The sequence below is a fragment of the Artemia sp. Qi Xiang Cuo genome, chromosome 8, assembly GCF_049724085.1.
Source record: "Artemia sp. Qi Xiang Cuo chromosome 8, ASM4972408v1, whole genome shotgun sequence".
In the NCBI taxonomy this organism is placed as follows: domain Eukaryota; kingdom Metazoa; phylum Arthropoda; class Branchiopoda; order Anostraca; family Artemiidae; genus Artemia; species Artemia sp. Qi Xiang Cuo.
Genome location: NC_142801.1, coordinates 50,544,966 through 50,564,239, shown reverse-complemented (window position 1 = coordinate 50,564,239; position 19,274 = coordinate 50,544,966). Strand labels below are relative to the sequence as shown.

Genomic DNA, 19,274 nt, shown 5'->3' with positions numbered 1-19,274 from the left:
ATATCCCTATCAGGAGGTTGTTTAGGGGCTCCTTTTTTCCAAACATTTGAGCTATTCAAACTCACAAAATCGAACACTAATTCGAATTTGGTTCTCAATAAATTCAAAATAATCAACAGTAACGAGAAAAGCACCAGTAATCTGGATGAGTGTTTACTTTTCAGTTGCCAAGATATTTAAATATTCACTATTTTAACAAAGTTGAGTAGGTTAGTGGGTCACGTTAAGTCAAAGTATCCACAAGTCTTATCAAAAACATGAATTATTCACGTTTTGTTCACAGGTTAGGTTGCGAAATTGCTGGTATCCAGATTATATATAATTCACAAGAGAAGTCTTATCAAAAACGTGAATTAATCACGTTTTTGTTCACAGGTTAGGTTGCGAAATTGCGTAAACTTCCAACATAAGGGGAAAATGGTTAGCATGTGCAGTAAAATCCACATAGGACTATCCAAATAGAGCACCAGCTACCTTTGTAAAAACACAGCTTATGTAACACATTCAATGGTGACCTGAATCCCTATTCAGATCACCTTTTACCGATGGTAAAATTTACCAATGAATATGTTACATGAGCTTTTTCTTAAAATTGCATCTGGTGCCATATTTTGATTTATAACAGCAAAGAATTTCAACATAAAAGTGATTAAGCATACTCAGAAATTGATATAGCCAAAAAGTAAAAAATGAGATGTTAATTTCATTAAAACGCAAGATCCAATATTACAGAAGAAGTGGACCCACATCCTGAAGCTGAGGCTACTATGGACTATTACCACCACACCCAACAACCTTGGTTGATGTGATAAATTGGGTCTCTTTGTTCTAACTTCAGTAAATTGTTGCATACTCGACACTACTTTCTTAATATTCAATCAAACTGAGATCGTAAATAATTCCTTTTTGAACAATACCTTCTTAAATAAGGTAATGCACCAAGCCTTTATGGCTCACTAGTAATTAAGGCTACTTAAAGGCTAGGACAGAAATCAGATGGGATGAAGAGAAATAGCCTATATCATTGAATGGTTTTTCCAAGGGTAATCCTTTAGGGTTTCCATTAAACCTCGTAAAATTATGAAAACTATTTTAAAACAATCTAGAATACTTATGTTACTTTCACGCTTGAAGCCAAACGTTTAGCGAACAAAATTCTGAGCATGAATGTGACAATATACTGTTAAACAGTTTGTTTTATCTTTTTATCAATCTTTTTGGAATATTTCGTCGACGTGAATAAAAAAATTGTTTTTTTCGTTGAAATTATAATTTACAACGGGAAATCGGCAATGAAAAATAACAAAAACTATTAGTAATATACTATTCAACGATTTGTAAAAGAGCTATCTATCTTTTCAAAATATTTCCGCCATGCTATTAATTAAAAAAAAAAGTTCAAATAGTAAAGATGGTGGGAGCAGTGAAGATGTTAAAAATAGAATAGTCAAGGCTCAGGGTGTATTTTTTCACAGTTAAAAAAAGTCTGGAAGAATAGGAAGATAAGTCTGCAAACCAATATTAGAATATTAGAAGCTACAGTGATGACAGCTCTGAAGCATGGACGGTCCGAAAAGCGGCTGAAGATTTGCTAGATGTTTTCCAGAGAAATTGCTTAAGGATTGTTCTGGGTACCCGGCTGACTGACTGTATTTCAAACAATAGGCTATACGAAAAATGTGGTTCAATACCGCTCTCTTGGGCTATAATGAAAGAAAGGTTGAGGTGGCTGGGGCACGTTGTGCGGATGAACGATGACAGATCGCCGAAGATTGTTCTTTTCGGCCAACCATCTAGGGCTAAACGGAAAGAAGGACGTCCCCGTCTGGGGTGGGAGGACGTCATAAAAAAAGATTTAAAGGAAATGGGAACTTCGTGGGCGGGCGTAAAAAGGGAGGCTTTGTATAGATTGGGGTGGAGGAGGAGCGTGCATAGCTGTGTTGGCCTCAGGCGGCTTAGTGCTGCGGTGAGTTGTTAGTAGTAGTAGTATATATATGTATATAAGTGTCAATAATTTAACTGTACAAAGTCACTAAAAGAGTTAAAAAGATTAAATCTGGTCAAAAAAAGAAGGGAGGGGACAAAAATTAGTAAAAAAAACACAAAAAAAGAGAACAAAATATAGAATATATAAAAATTAAAGGGAAACTAAGGATTCTTTTCTAAGGTAGTAGTATAATTTAAACAATGCATCTAGTTTCAGAAGTCTGATACACAGTAATTTTGTGTCCATCCTTTTTTCTTTGTAAATACATTACAATTAAATGTATAGAAAAAGAGTTGTTGAATCATTTACTGATTCGTCAATTGAAATTATTGTTTCAATGAACAAAAAAGATTGCGTCAAAAATTGCCAATTTTTAATCACAAATATAACTGTTCTAAGAATTATTTCTTTTCTTCCCTCTAAACTTGAATATCATCGTGATTTTCTCTTTGTTGTTGTTGCTGGTGCTTTGACAATCAAAAATCACGCTGTTCAAATTACATACCGTTTTCAGTAAAGCACCTATATGGCTCTGGCCTTCTGAAAGGTTAGAGAGGGGGAACCCCACTCTTATTTGCGGTGGTTCTTTATTCACAAAATTTCATTTGCCTTGTAATATTATTTTGCGTTGTCGTTGATTTTATGACAAATAAAAACACACTGCTGGAAATACAAGCCGTTTTATGTCAAACTTTTCTTTGAAAGACCTTTTTTTCAACACATCTATTATAAATAAAATACGGACAGCTTTTTCTATTCGCCATGTTCTACCGTTACTGTGTTCCCAAGTACCGTCATTTCTTGTTACAATTTTTTATGTTACCATAAAAATTAGTAAACAATTTGTAAAATTTGGTAACAGCGTGGTTATATATATATATATATATATATATATATATATATATATATATATATATATATACACAATATATATATATATATACAATATATATATATATATATTATCCACAAGAGTTAATTCTGGAGCCTAGCTATGGGATAGGACACTCTGATCATTTCTTAGATTTAAATATTAATATTTCAGATAATAATAAATTAGTTTTTAAAATATATAATAAAACAGATGATTTTAATTTTGAAGTAATTAATTTTCCATTCCTTGAAAGTAATATTCATTCTAATATTACTTATTCAGCTTATTATTCCCAATTATTTAGGTATGCAAAAATATGCAGTAATTACAAAGATTTTAAAAATATATATAAAAGGCTGAGCGAAAAACTTAACTTAAGAGGTTTTTCTGCAAAAAAACTAGTTGGCAATTCAAAAAATTTAGTTTTATGTATCACGAACTTTTAGGTAAATATACAAAAAATTATAAAGAAATACTTAATGATATTTTAATATAATTTCTCTTTCGCTTGTCTTTTTTGGAACTTTGAATTTGTCGACTGTTTTCAAACAAGCTTGAAGAACTCTAAATCTGTAACTGGTTCTGGAATTTCTGGATACCAATAAAAGACTTTTTTTTATAACTCACATCTGGACCAGTGTTCATTCGATCCAGAATTGTTTTTGCTCAGTGACCTCTGGGATTTTATTAAGGAAAGAATGAAACTCACTTGGTATGTAATTCTTAATTGCTTTACTAGTGTGCATGTATTTCACAAGTTTTACCGGACATAGGAATACCATATAGATCTTATGGTAGAGGCTCCACTATGCCGGGTAAAAAAAGTAAAGCCTCGAAATCCATTGAGGCAGGTTGTATTTCTTGTGATGAGCCCTAAATGTAAGGTTCTACTTTGAAATATTTTACTAGATTTAAGGTGCTTTAGCTTATAAATTTACAACGATTTATAATTATTGATGAAGAGTTTGCATGGATTTGGACAGTTGTATTTGGTTGATGGTTCAGTTATACTGTTTTGTCTTAGGGGTTTGGATAGTTGAGTAAGGTTCAAACCTCGTTCAAGTACACGTTTGTCTTAATTGCTGGATAAGTATGGCAGTATTTTTTTTTCTTGCCAAGTAATTATCTCTAAGACATAATATATATATATATATATATATATATATATATATATATATATATATATATATAAATAATTCATGAAAGAAAAATTAACAAAAAATTGGAAGAAAATTAACCAGCAACAATAAATTTAGAGCCATACATGTGCTTTACTGAACACCGTATGTAATTTGAATAGCGTGATTTTTGATTGTCAAAGCACCAGCAACAACAACAAAGAGAAAATCACGATGATATTCAAGTTTAGAGGGAAGAAAAGAAATAATTCTTAGAACAGTTATATTTGTGATTAAAAATTGGCAATTTTTGACGCAATCTTTTTTGTTTACTGAAACAAAAATTTCAATAGGCGAATAGAAAAAGCTGTTCGTAAAATACGAACAATTTTTCTATTCGCCATGTTCTACAGTTACTATGTTCTCAAGTACCGTCATCTGTTAGGGATGAGGGTGAAAGGGGCATGAGTGGTGAGACATCATCGCCTCCAGGTGTACGGATTTTCAATTCTTTCTTCGTGAGTAGTAACTCATTTATTTATTTTTTTAGTTTTGGATGTTATAGATACCCGAATATGCTGAGATAAACAAGTACATTTTTTGAAATACTAGAATAAGCCCAGCTTACTGGGCTTCCAGTTTTTTTTGTTAATTTTTCTTTCATAAATTATTTTGTCCGTTGAAAAAAAATACAAATAAATAAATGTAGATGCATGTAAATATATATATATATATATATATATATATATATATATATATATATTTGTCTATACACATTAAGTTTTCCCCTTCTCCCTAGAGAGACCCTTCTCAAATTCTTTAGTGATAATTAAGAATGGGGTGGATAGTTTCACTGCTAAATCGAAGACCCGCGACAAACAAAAAAAAAAAGAAAAAAAAAGGTGAATTAAGATCTTGAATTTTTTTTTTCACCTGATTTCAAAGATCAAGAAACTTTCCCGTTTTCAAATCAGAGCAAATCAGAGCAAATAAAAGGAAGCTCCTTTTGTTTTTAACTTTTTTTCTTATTGCTTTGATCCTGTATTTTCTAAAATAGTGTTATCCGTTTCGTTCATGAGTTTACCCCTAGCACTACGAGCTATACGGTCTCTGCCGTGGGAATTTCTTTTGATGTATTATAATGTTATAAGAATAATGCTTGCCTATCCATTTCCGATTCCGATGATCCGACACAATAAAAAAAAGTCTGATAAAATGAGACCTACACTCCTGAATTAAAATCCCGCACTATACTTTTTTTTTAAACAGATTCAAAGAGCAGGAAACTTTCCGAATCCCAAATACTCATCAAAGCGGTTTGAAAACTCAAAATACCAAACTGACTTACAGCTCCTGTTTCAAGAACATGAACATCAAAGGCTGTATATTTCAACCCACGCCTTTCCAGAAGTTTTAAAACAATATTTCGCACAGACTCTCCCGAATGTAGAGGTACAACAGTGGTTGAATCGTCTGGCAAACGAATTCGACACAATTTGCATTCATCTTGCTGCTCCCCTTCTACTGTAGTTCCTTTTTGAAACTTTCCAGATGGAACCACAAGTGACTAAAATAGACAAAGTATAAAGATTTTAAAAATAGCGACATGTGCCAAATGGAAGGAGTTTCTTTTTTCTATTTATTTCTTTATATATTTTTGCATAATCTTCCTTGACTTGTAAATATATAAATATTATGAATATAATTATTTAATAATTTAAAACTAATCCCCTGAATTATTAAAATAAATAAAGAATTGAGTCCCTTGAGCCAAGGGCGGATCTTGAACTGTCAGCACCCGGGGCAAGAACGGTAAGATTCCCGTCATGTGAGAAAAAAAATTTCATTTAGTACATAAAAGGGGCTAACATTAAAGTTCGTTCTGTACTTATAGTAACACAAATTCCTTAGAATTTTATTGTATTTGTTGCCTTAGAACGAAAATAATAGCAATCCAGTAATTATTGTAAACGATAGGTGAGTTCTGAAACATACTAGATGTTAAAAAGAATCAGATGTTATACCACTGCATCAGAAAACAGTCCTGTAGCGGAAGCTCATCCATTGACAGAATTTTTAAATACACATTTACATCATACGCTGAATACAAAAAAAAAAAAAGATCCAAAAGGTGCCATCATATTAAATATGACAAATTTCATCTTGTGGCTTTTTTGTCTGAATTGGTTGGTTAGAAATGGATTTTCACGTAGATATAAATTTTGGGAAATATTCGCCACCAAGATGATTGCATACACAAGATGATTGTGTTCGAGAATTTGGGTATCACGAAAGATTCAAAAGAAGCCTGCCTCAAGCATTGCTTCCTGAATAGAGAGAAAACGCTAGCAAAAATTGTCCATCTAAATCTAGAAATTAACTTTATAGGATTTTCAAAGAATCAAGTGCGGAGTACACAATTCCACGAGCTGAAGAACGTATTCCATCAGACCAAAAGAGTTTACTAAGTTTTGTTAGGGACGTTAGGGACAGTTATTATCTAAATTATGTATTTACTATGTCATTAGTCTGATAGGGGTGCTGCCTATGCTAGTATTTCTTAAAGGAGTAGTATTTCGCTAGTATTTCTGAACAGGAGACATGGGGTGGAATCTGTTTCTCAACTGTTTCAGGCATGTTTCTCCACTATTGCCTCTTTCAGAAACTTATGCTTTAAAGTCATTAATATTCGAAGCATATCACCTTGATATAACCAATATAATTATTCTTTATAGCTGAATCGTCCCTTACAAAATTGAAGATAGTATCTGAATTATAAATGTGAAGAAAATACCATTATGGAGCAAGCTTTACATGTCGAAAGAAGGAAAGCAAGGAGGAGCAAGCTTTACATGTCTTAATGTTGGGCGGAGAAACTTACCATTATAAGTGCTTTACTTAAAAAAAAGGTAAACAGGTGCTTGCAAAAGACTTCGTTTTTTGTAGAGGAAAGACGAGTAAAACAATCAATCCCAATTCTTTCTCCTGGTGTGAGCTAAATCCATTGTATAACAAGTTAAAACTTACTAACAATGCATCAACGGTACCAATTGGAGGACCTGGTATTCAAGAGCAACAATTCCAGGAGAGTTACTTTCAATATATAAGCTCCCTACCTAACAGACTAAAATCAAATTATTTGCTTTTTAATATACACTTTAAGATCAGTTTGCAACAAAAAGCACAACAGTTTTCCGTTAAAAGCTGAAAACAAACAAAACCACCAAGACTTGCCTAGCTGTTGCGGTGAAATGAAACGTGACCTTTTTATAGCCCTTCAGCAACTGCTGAAACATTTAATTCTAAAAAAGTGTAAGAAATGGACTTGTATTACTTTAGAACTGGAGCCTCCCATTATAGATTCATGAAAAATGAAAACAAAGATCCCCAAACCTTAAACATTTAATGTTACAGACATTTAATATTACACAAAACTAGACATCTTACGTTTGTCTTGAAATTAAAATAACAAGGAATCCTCACCTCTCGCGATGTTGCAACTTTATCGTCTTTTGGGACGCAAGTTGGTAGAGACACTTGACTTCCAGTGAGATCTGACCGGATTGAAACCCCATCTTCCTCTGTTTGCTTGGTTTTAAGCAAGCGATCCTTATTTTTCCTACAAAAATAATTATTTAGAATATAAACGAACAAGCTACGTATATATAATGGACAGGAGTGATTACCACCGTTGGTGGCTTTAAACTTGTAGAGAAAAGTAACGGAAGTAGAGAAGGCTTTAAAGTAGGAATTAAGGAACAAATTAAAAACTAACATATCTGAACATGTGTTAAACTATGCTAAAATTGTAGGAAACTATTTAGAAAATAATAATAATAAGGGTCACCGAACTGGCAGTTTTACAATGAAAGAAGATTTCTTTTGCAAGGAGGAGTTGGACACATTACAGAAAGATTGCCAATAATAAAGTCTCAAGAAGCTAATTGTGGGCTAGTAAGGTTTTGTGGGGCTAAGCTAATTGTGGGCTAATAAAGGGGCTAATAAGCTAATTGTGGGGCTAATAAGGTTTTAAAATGGGGCAGTTGCAAAGTTATGAGATAAATTACTGCAGGTTACGACAATGGCTTTTGAAAATAGGGAAGTATCTAGTGATTTTAGAAAAACTTTAATTTAGCCCTTCACGAGTGACTGGGGTAATTACAGATGCATTTGCTGGATTTCTGTATGAATTAGTCCTTAGCATGACGATACTCACTAGACTAAGAGATACTATAGAAAAAGTTTAAAGAGAAGAACAGTGTAGTTTTAAGAATGGGAAAGAATGCGCCAACCAAACTTTCATTCTTAGATCAGTAATTGAGAAGTGTCTGAATGAAAAGACCCTTTTAGTCCTCAGTTTTAAGGAATATGAACAGGCATTTGATTCAGCTGATAGAAAAGTCAATGAAAGTCCTGTTCTTGTATGGCATATCAGATAAGTAGACCAAAGTTGTTAGTGCTTTTTAGGAGAATGATATTGCCGCAGTTAAGGTAGGAAGTGAGGTTTGCAGTTAATCTAGAGTGAATCAGGAGTTAAGCGAGATTGTGCCCTATCCCCGTTTATGTGAACTATTTTATTGACTTTTTCCTAAGAAACACGGCAAAGGCTATGAGGGAACATGGAATCAAATGCGAAGGTGGAGCTTTTCTAGACTTCGATTATGCAAATGATGATCAGAGCCTCCCATGTAAAAATCGTTATATAGCGGTATGATCTTTTACCAGATAAGTATATTAAAGTGGATTGTGCTATGTAAGAGAATGATATTGCTGCGGTTAAGATAGGAAGTGAGGTTTGCAGTTGATCTAGTATTGTATCAGGAGTTAAGCGAGATTGTGTCCTATCCCCGTTTATCTGAACTATTTTATTGAGTTTTCCCTAAGAAACACGGCAAAGGCTATGGGGGAACATGGAATCAAATGCGAAGGTGAAGCTTTTTTAGACTTAGATTAGTCTAGATTAGTGCAGATGATGAATAGAGTATTCTATTCAAAAATTATTATGAAAAGGTATGAATTTTTAGAGGTTTGAGAGTTTACAGTGCAGGAATAAGCTTAGAAATTAATGTCAGAGAAAAGAGTATTATAATACTCTTTACTAATAACTATTAGCCCATAGCCTTACTAATAATTATTAGCAAAGATTAAATACTGCCCAGATAAGTGAAACTATCCACTTGATCGATTTTCGTGTTATCTAACATTGCCTCTTGAACATCGTTTATTTCTAATCAAGTGACTCGGTCTTTTGACAGTAATTGATAAAAAAAAAAATTCCACAAAATAAGTTTTTCAAAGAAAAGTAAAGAACTCCATTAAACAAAAAATGACCAAAAATAAAATCCAATAATCTACCAAGCATGAAACTGCCACAAATCAGCATCGATAAATAAATGAAACCCAAAACCGAACTGAAATTGTATAAAATAACCGAGTCAAACTCAAAACGAGCAGAAATTAATATAAGTTGGGCGCAAAACCTCTTTGCCTTAACAAGGCCAGAACAAAATTTGCACTTTACTGAAAATAATATAAATGTTTTCACTTTTATAGCTTTAGTAAATCAAATAATATAAACATTTTGATTACTAAATATCAGTATATGTATATTAAACTGATAATCCACATTCATTTGTATTTTTTCAGTAAAGTGCAAATTTTGTAGATTATTTAATTTTATTTTTGCTCATTTTTTGTTTAATGGAGTTCTTTACTTTTCTTTGAAAAACTGATTTGATGGGAAAAGTTTTTTTTAATTAATTTCTGTTCGTTTTATACTGACATAGTTTTTTTCAGGGAAAAAGAAAATAACACTTTAAATCTTTTTGTTTTTTAAGACTTTATAGTTTGGCCTGCTATTTGCGTGCTGGAGAAAATGTTCAGCAATGTTTAACAGTATACACCCTTTTAAAAATATGAACACTAATGGTCCTGTTTAATTTAGTTTTATACCTCTTTTAGTCGACCTGAAAAGGAAAAATTGATACCATTCGCAAAAAAATCTGTTTAAATTCTTTGATAGCTTGGATACACTTACGCTATTTTGATTTAGTTAAATTTCAAGAGCAGAAGTAGCCCCGAAAGTTTGAAGATAATACCCTCAGTCGGTTTTGGGATACTGCTGAGATGCCTTATTGGTAATTAGCATTATCACAGTGCATTTTGATTTAATCTTAAGGCAACATTTAGTTCTAAAACATAATGGGCAATTGGGAGGGTGGGAGTGGAAGGGAGATTAGTTGTCCTCCAATCACATTCGACTATTAAAAAGGGCATCAGCCCTTTCTATTTTCAATCGAATGAGTTCTTTCGAAGTTCCCACGACAACTCCTTCGATACGAAGTGCCCTGGTCTAAACAGCAACAACAGCAAAAAATATCACTAATCACTTTCGACTATCTGGAAATCAAGATTCCAGTGTTCTATCTGAAAATCAACTACGCAGAACAAAATGGCTATCTCAAAATTTTGATTGGATGTATTTGGGGGAAGGATGGGCGTGGGGGGGACTAGGTGCCATCCGATCACTTTTGAATATTAAAAAGGGAACTAGCCCTTTGAATTTCCCATCGAATGAGCCTGTTTTGAAGTTTCTACGACAACGCCTTCTATAAAAAACCTTATATGCCCCAAGGGCATAACTTGAAACCCTTGCCCTGAGGGTTGTGGGGGAGTGTCCTCCTCAAAAACATATTTTCTATCTGGAAATCAACTACGCTGAACAAAATGGCTATCTCAAAATTTTGATTGAATGTGTTTGGGGGAATGATGGGCGCGGGCGTGTGGCAAGTTGCCCAGTAAACCCTTTCGACTATTAAAAAGGGCACCAGCCCTTTGAATTTCCAATCGAATGAGCTTTTTTTGAAGTCTCTACGACAACGCCTTCTTTAAAAACCTTATATGCCCCCAAGGTATAACTTAAAACCCTTGCTCTGAAGGATCTGGGGGATTATCCTCCTCAAAAACATATTTTCTATCTGGAAATCAACTACGCTGAACAAAATGGCTATCTGAAAATTTTGATTGGATGTGTTTGGGGAAATGATGGGCGTGGGGGGGGGGGCTAGTTGCCCTCCAATCACTTTCGACTATTGAAAAGGGCAATAGCCCTTTGAATTTCCGATCGAAGGAGCCTCTTTTGAAGTTTCTGCGACAAGGCCTTCTTTAAAAACCTTATATGCCCCCAGGGCATAACTTAAAACCCTTGCCCTGAGGGCTTTGGGAGAGTGTCCTTCTCAAAAATAAGTTTTCTTCATGGAAATCAATTATGCTCAACAAACTGACCGTCTTAAAATTTTGATTGGATGTGGTTGGAGTAATGATGGGCGTGGGGGGGGCGCTAGTTGCCCTCCAATCATTTTCGACTATTAAAAAAGGTACTAGCCTTTCGAATTTCAAACCGAATGAGCCTTTTTTTAAGTTTCTGCGACAACGCCTTCTATAAAAACCTTATATGCCCCCAGGGCATAACTTAAAACCCTTGCCCTGAGGATTGTGGGGGATTCTCCTTCTCAAAAACATAATTTCCATCTGGAGAGCTTATACGCTGAGCATAACAGCTATCTTAAAATTTTTATTGGATATGTTTGGAAAAAAAATGGGCGTGGGGGGGCTAGATGCCCTCAAATCACTTTCGACATCTAAAAACGGCATTAACCCTTTGAATTTCTAATTGAATGAGTTTTTTTTGAAGTTTCTACGACAACGCCTTCTATAAAAACCTTATATGCCCCAAGGGCATAATTTAAAACCCTTGCCCTGAGGGTTGGGGGGAGTATCCTCCTCAAAAACATATTTTCGATCTGCAAATCAACTACGCTGAATAAAATGGCTATCTCAAAATTTTGATTGGATGTGTTTGGGGGAATGATGGGCGCGGGGGGGGGCTAGCTGCCCTCCAATCACTTTTGACAACTAAAAAGGGCACTAACCCTTTGAATTTCCAATAGAATGAGCTTTTTTGGAAGTTTCTACGACAACGCCTTCTAAAAAAACCTTATATGCCCCCAGTGCATAACTTAAAACCCGTGCCCTGAGAGTTGTGGGGGAGTGTCCTCTTCAAAACACATTTTCTATACGGTAATCAACTACGCTGAACAAAATGGCTATCTCAGAATTTTGATCGGATGTGTTTGGGGGAAAGATGGGCGTGGGGGGGGGGGGGGGGGGGCTAGCTGCCCTCCAATCACTTTCGACTTTTGAAAAGGGCACTAGTCCTTTGAAATTTCCAATCGAATGAGTCTGTTTTGAAGTTTCTACGACAACACCTTCTTTAAAAAACCTTATATGCCCCCATGGCATAAGTTAAAACCCTTGTTCTGAGGGTTATGGGGGAGTGTCCTCCTCAAAAATATATTTTCTATCTGGAAATCTACTACACTGAACAAAATGGCTATCTCAAAATTTTGATTGGATGTGTTTTGGGGGAATGATGGGCGTGGGGGGGGGGGGGCTAGTTGGCCTCCAATTACTTTCGACTATTAAAAGGGGGACTAGCCCTTTGAATTTCCAATCGAATGAGCCTGTTTTGAAGTTTATACGACAAAGCCTTCTATAAAAACCTTATATGCCCCAGGGCATAACTTAAAACCCTTGCCCTGACGGTTGTGGGAAGGTGTCCTCCTCAAAAACATATTTTCTATCTGGAAATCAACTACGCTGAACAAAAGGCTATCTCAAAATTTTGATTGGATGTGTTTGGGGGAATGATGGGCGTGAGGGGGGGGGGGGGGCTAGTTGCCTCCAATCCCTTTCGACTATTAGAACTCTGGGCACTAGAAAAAAGGGCACTAGAACTCTTAATTTACAATCGAATGAGCCCCTTCTGAAGTTTTTAAGACGACCCCTTCCATATGAAGTGCCTTACTCTAAAGGAAAACATAATAAATAGTACATTGTGCCAATCTCGTTCTTAAATGCCCTCTGGGCATATCTTAAAACCCTTGCCCCGAAGGTTGTGGAGAAGTGTCGTCTTCAAAAACATATTTTCTATCTAAAAATCAACTACGCTGAACAAATTGGCTGTCTCAAATTTTTGTTGGATGTGTTTGGGGGAATGAGGGGCGTGGGGGGGGGCTAGTTGCCCTCCAATTACTTTCTACTATTAAAAAGGTCACTAACCCTTTGAATTACCAATAGAATGAGCTTTTTTTGAAGTTTCTACGACAACGCCTTCTATAAAAACCTTATATGCCCCCAGGGCATATAATAATTTGTACTTTACTGATGAAAATTCAAATGAATTTACCGAAAAAAGTGTGCATTATCAGTTTAATATACATATGCTATTATTTATTCCTTAAAATCTTAATTAATTTTTGTTTTCTTAAGGTTATATGTGAAAAAATTAAAAAAAGAATTTTTTTGCAGTAAAGTACAAATTATATTCTGGATTTTAGAAAGCATTGGGTTTAGAACCCTACTCAGATTAATTTCTGCTCGTTTTGAGTTTAACTTATTTTAAGTTCTGTTTGTTTTGGGTTTAATTTATTTATTGATACTGATTTGTGGTAGTTGTATGCTTGGTAGATTATTTGATTTCAATTTTTTTTATTTTTGGTTTAATGGAGTTCTTTACTTTTGTTTGAAAAGCTTATTTTGTGCAAAAACATTGTTTGATTAATTTCTGTTCGTTTTATATTGACCTAGTCTTTTTTAGGTAGAAAGACTGAGCCTCCTCTGAAGTTAAACAGCCATCCCTTCCATAAAAACGTTAATATTAACATTTTGATTACTAAATATCAATATATGTATATTAAAATGTATTAAACTGACAATGTACATTCATTTGTATTTTTTCAGTAAAGTGCAAATTTTGTACTGGCCTTGGGAAGGTATAGGGGTTTTGCGCCCAACTTATGTTAATTTCTGCTCGTTTTGAGTTTAACTCGGTTATTTATTGTAAGTTCTGTTCGTTTTGGGCTTCATTTATTTATCGATGCTGATTTGTGGTAGTTTCACGCTTGGTAGATTATTTGATTTTATTTTTGTTCATTTTTGATTTAATGGAGTTCTTTACTCTTTTTCGAAAAACGTATTTTGTGCAAAAAGTTTTTTGATTAATTTCTGTTCGTTTTATATTGACATAGTGTTTTTCAGGGAGAAAGACTGAGCCTCTTCTGAAGTTAAACAACCATCGCTTCAATAAAAACCTTTAATACCCTTTGGGCATAACTTACAACCCTTGCCCCTAATCTTTGGAGTTTGTTTCAACCCTAAAAGCCTTGTTATATGATATTTAGACTATTTTGAATATAATGGCTATCTCAAAATTTCTATTAGTTTTACGACAACACTTTCTATACAACATTATATGCCCCCAGGGCATAACTTACAATCTTAGCCCGGAGGGCTGTTGGGGGTTGTCAAACTCAAAAAAATAATTTCTGGACCCTTCAACTACGTTCAATAAAATTGCAATATCAAGATGTTGATAATAAGTGTTTGGGGAAATGATGGGCATGGGGGGGGGCATTCGCCCTCCGATCGCTTTTGACTATTAATAAGGGCACTAGCCCTCTCAATTCCCAATTGAATGAGTCCTTTTTGAAGTTTGTACGACAACGCTGGTAAAGACCTAACATACAGAACTTTCAACTAAGTTGAACAAACTGTCTATATCAAAATTTTGATAGGATGTTTTTGGGGAAATGGTAGGCGTGAGAGGGGCGTTAGTTGCCCTCCATTCACTTTCGACTATTAAATAGAGCACTAGCGCTTTCAATTTCCAATTGAATTAGCCTTTTTTGAAGTTTCTACGACAACACTTTCTATGAAAACCTTATATACCCCCAAGGCATAGCTAACAACCCTTGCCCTGAGGGGTGTGTGTGTTTGGGGGGGGGGGGTGGATGATCCTCAAAGATATAATATCCAGAACTTTAAACTACGTTGAAAAAAATTGCTATCTCAAAATTTAGTTTGGATGTGTTTGGGTTAATGGTGGGCGTGAGAGGGAGGTTAGTTGCCCTCCAATCAGTTTCGACTAGCCTATTAAAAAGGAGCCCTTTCAATTTCCAATTGAATGAGCATTTTTTGAAGTTTCTACGACAACATTTTCTATAAAAAAAAACTTATAAGCCCCCAGGGCATAACTTAGAACCTTAGCCCTAAGGGCTCTGGGGGGAGTGTCATGCTCAAAAACCTAATTTCCAGAACTTTAAACTACGTTGAACAAAATGAATATCTCAAAATTATGATTTGGTGTGTTTGGGGAAATGGTTGGCGTGAGAGGGGGGTTCGTTGCCCTCCAATTACTTTCAAGTATTAAAAAGAGCCCTTTCAATTTTAAATCGAATGAGCCCTTTTTGAAGTTTTACGACAAAGCTTTCTATAAAACTTCGTATGTCCCCAGGGCATAACTTACAACCTCTGCCCTGAGGGCTGTGGGGGATGGCATCCTTAAAGACATCATTTCAATAACTTTCAACTACGTTGAAAAAAATGGCTATTTCAAAATTTTGATTGGATATGCTTGGGAAAATGGTGGGCGTGAGAGGGGGGTTAGTTGCCCTTCAATTACTTTCAACTATTAAAAAGGCCACTAGCCATTTCAATTTCCAATGGAATGAGCCCTTTATGAAGTTTCTACGCCCTTTTTCAAGTTTCTACGACAAAAATTTCAATAAAAAACCTTATACGCCCTCAGGGCATAGCTTATAATCCTTGCCCTGAGGGGGAGTGTCGTCCTCAAAAATATATTTTCCATTTGGAAATCAACTACGCTGAACAAGATGGCTCTCTAAAAATTTTTATCGGATGTGTTTGGGGGAATGATTGGCGTAGGGGGGGGGGGGGGCTAGTTGCCCTCCAAACAGTTTCGACTATTGAAAAGGGCACTAGCCCTTTGAATTTCCAATCGAATGAGCTTTTTTGAAGTTTCTACGACAACACCTTCTTTAAAAACTTTATATGGCCCCAGGGCATAACTTAGCCTGCCCCGAAGGCTCTGGGGGAGTGTCCTCCACAAAACATATTTTTTCTCTGAAAATCAACAACACTGAACAAAATGGCTATCTTAAAATTTTTATTGGATGTGTTTGGGGAAATGATGGGCTTGGGGGGGGGGGGGGCTAGTTGCCCTCCAATCAAGTTAGACTATTAAAAAGGGCACTAGTCCTTTTAATTTACAATCGAATGAGCCTTTTTTTAAATTTCTGAGACAAGGCCTTCTATAAAAACCTTGTATGCCCCCAGTGCATAACTTAAAACCCCTGCCCTGAGGGTTGTGGGGGAGTGTCCTCCTCAAAACATATTTTCTATCTAGGAATCACCTACGCTGAACAAAATGGTTATCTCAAATTTTTATTGTATGTGTTTGGGGGAATGATGGGCTGGGGGGGGGGGGGGGCTAGTTGCCCTCCAATCACTTTCGACTAATAAAAAGGTCACTAGCCCTTTGAATTTCCAATAATATGAGCCTTTTTTGAAGTTTCTACGACCACGCATTCTATAAAAAACCTTATGTACCCCAGGGCATAACTTAGAACCCTTGCCCTGAGGGTTGTGGGGGAGTGTCCTCCTCAAAAACATATTTTCTATCTGGAAATCAACTACGCTGAACAAAATGGTGATTTTAAAATTTTGATTGGATGAGTTTGGGGGAATGATGGGCGTGGGGGGGGGGGAGGCTATTTGCCTTCCAATCACTTTTGACTATTAAAAAGGGCACTAACCCTTTGAATTTCCAATCGAAATGAGCCTTTTCTGAAGTTTCTACGAAAACGCCTTCTATAAAAACCTTATATGCCCCCAGGGCATAACTTACAACCCTTGCCCTGAGGGTTGTGGGGGGAGTATCCTCCTCAAAAACATATTTTCAATTTGAAAATCAACTACGCTGAACAAAATGGCTATCTCAAAATTTTGATTGGATGTGTTTGGGGAAAACCTTATATATATTTTATAAACCTTCTATAAAAACCTTATATGCCCCCAGGGCATAACTTAAAACCCTTGCCCTGAGGGTTGTGGGGGAGTGTCCTCCTCAAAAACATATTTTCTATTTGGCAATCAACTACGCTGAACAAAATGGCTATCTCAAAATTTTGATTGGATGTGTTTGGAGGATAGATGGGCGCGTGGGGCGGGGGGTGTGGCTAGTTGCCCTCCGAACACTTTCGACTATTAAAAAGGGCACTAGCCCTTTGAATTTTCAATCAAATAAGCCCCTTTTGAAGTTTCTACGACAACGCGTTCTATAAAAAACCTTATATGCCCCCAGGGCATACCTGAAAACCCTTGCCCTGAGGGTTGTGGGGGAGTGTCCTCCTCAAAAACATATTTTCTATAGGGAAATCAACTATGCTGAACAAAATGGCTATCTCAAAATTTTGACTGGATGTGTTTGGGGGAATGATGTTGTGGGGGGGGGGGGGGGCTAGTTGCCTTTCATTAAAAACTTTATATGCCCCCAGGGCATAACTTACAACCCTTACCCTGAGGTCTGTGGGGGGAGGGGTTGTCATCCTTAAAGACCTAATTTCCAAAACTTTAAACTAAGTTAAATAAAATTGATTTCTCAAATTTTTTATTGGATGTGTTTGGGGAAAAGGTGGGTGTGAGAGGGGGGTTAGTTGCCCTCCCATCACTTTCGACTATTAAAAAGATACTAGCCCTTTGAATTTCAAATCGAATGAGCCCTTTTTCAAGTTTCTACGACAAAGATTTCAACAACAAACCTTATTTGCCCCCAGGGCATAACTTATAATCCTTGCCCTGAGGATCGTGGGGAAGTGTCCTCCTCAAAAAAATATTTTCTAGCTGGAAATCAACAAAGTTGAACAAAATGGCTATCTGAAAATTTTGATTGGATGTGTTTGGGGGAATGATGGGCGTGAGAGGGGGGTTAGTTGCCCTTCAATTACTTTCGACTATTAAAAGGCCACTAGTCATTTCAATTTCCAATGGAATGAGCCCTTTTTGAAGTTTCTAAAACATCCCTTTCTATAAAAACCTTATATGCCCCAGGGCATAACTTACGACCCCTGCCCTGAGGGCTGTATGTGTGTGTGTGTGTGTGGGGGGGGGGGTGTCATTCTTAAAGTCCCAGTTTACAAGAATTTCAACTACGTGAGACGATATGACTATCACAAATTTTTGATTGGTTGTATTTGGGGAAAAGCTGGGCCTGAGAGGGGGAGGGGGGTTAGTTGCCCTCCAATCACTTTTGACTATTAAAAAGGGCACTAACCCTTTGAAATCCAATCGAATGCACCCTTTTTAAAGTTTCTAGGACAAAGCTTTCAATAAAAACCTTATATGTCCCCAGGGTATAATTTATAGCTCTTGCCCTGAGGGCTCTGAGGGGGTTATCATCCTCAAAGAACTAATTTCCAAAACTCTCAACAACGTTGAACAAAATGACTATCTCAAAATTCTGATTTTATGTGTTTTGGGTAATTGTGGGCGTGAGAGGGGGTTAGTTGCCCTCTGATCACTTTTAACTTTTATAAAGGGCACTAGCACTTTGTATTTCCAATCGAATGAACCTTTTTTGAAGTTTGAAGACAACGTTTTTTATAAAAATCTTACATGCCCCCAGGGCATAACTTACAACCTTAGCTCCGAGGGTTATCGGGAGGTGTCTTCCCCAAAAATATAATTTCTCTCTTTAAATCAAATACGCTGAACAAAATGGTTATCTCAAAATTTTAATTAGATGTGTTAGGGGAACCAGTGGGTGTAGAAGGGGTGTTAGTTGCCTTCCAATCACTGTCGACCATTAAAAAGGGCACTAGCCCCTCCAATTTCCAATCGAATGAGCCCTTTTCGAAGTTTCTCCATTATCTCCTTCGATAGGAAGTGCCCTGGTTTATGACCAACAAAAAAAACAACAAAAAAAACAATAATACATTGCGCCAACATCGTTCTTTACTTAGGTAGCGCTATTGCGCTGCCTATGATTTCTGGTCGTTTTGAGTTTGAATTTTAACAGGTATTTGTATCTGCTGATATTAAGTTTAATATGGCCTTTACGTTTCTTTGAAAAAACTTCTTTTTTGGAAAGTTTTTTTTTTTTAATTAATCTGGTAAAAATTCACTTGTCCAGAGCGCGCGTGAACAGTTTCATTAATCCAAGTTTCATTTGTAGCAGTGGGATCATATCTTCTCCTGGTCAACAAGAGGTTCGTTTATGATGTTTCTCGCCCCAGGCACTAACTGCTCCCGTGCAGGCCACTCTTTCTTACATAGTAATTGGCTCTGTCTCGACTGTCCCACATTCATATAAAGTATGGGTACTTCGTGAACCAGGACTACTGACTAAGTGGAAAGTTAACCATCTTGAAATCGACAC

At 36.0% G+C, this 19,274-nt stretch overlaps 1 protein-coding gene across 4 annotated transcripts in view; it reads right to left on the bottom strand.

The window, feature by feature from the left end:
- Window positions 1–19,274, bottom strand: part of loco (regulator of G protein signaling family member locomotion defects) — a 176,909-nt gene that overhangs the window by 22,444 nt on the left and 135,191 nt on the right. For all 4 annotated transcript variants that reach the window (XM_089093541.1, XM_089093539.1, XM_089093540.1 and 1 more), the window contains 2 exons: window positions 7,463–7,598; window positions 5,328–5,546 (listed from right to left, as the gene is read on the bottom strand). In XM_089093541.1, the coding sequence (XP_088949667.1) occupies window positions 5,328–5,546; window positions 7,463–7,598 (355 nt within the window). The remainder of the gene's footprint in view (window positions 1–5,327; window positions 5,547–7,462; window positions 7,599–19,274) is intronic.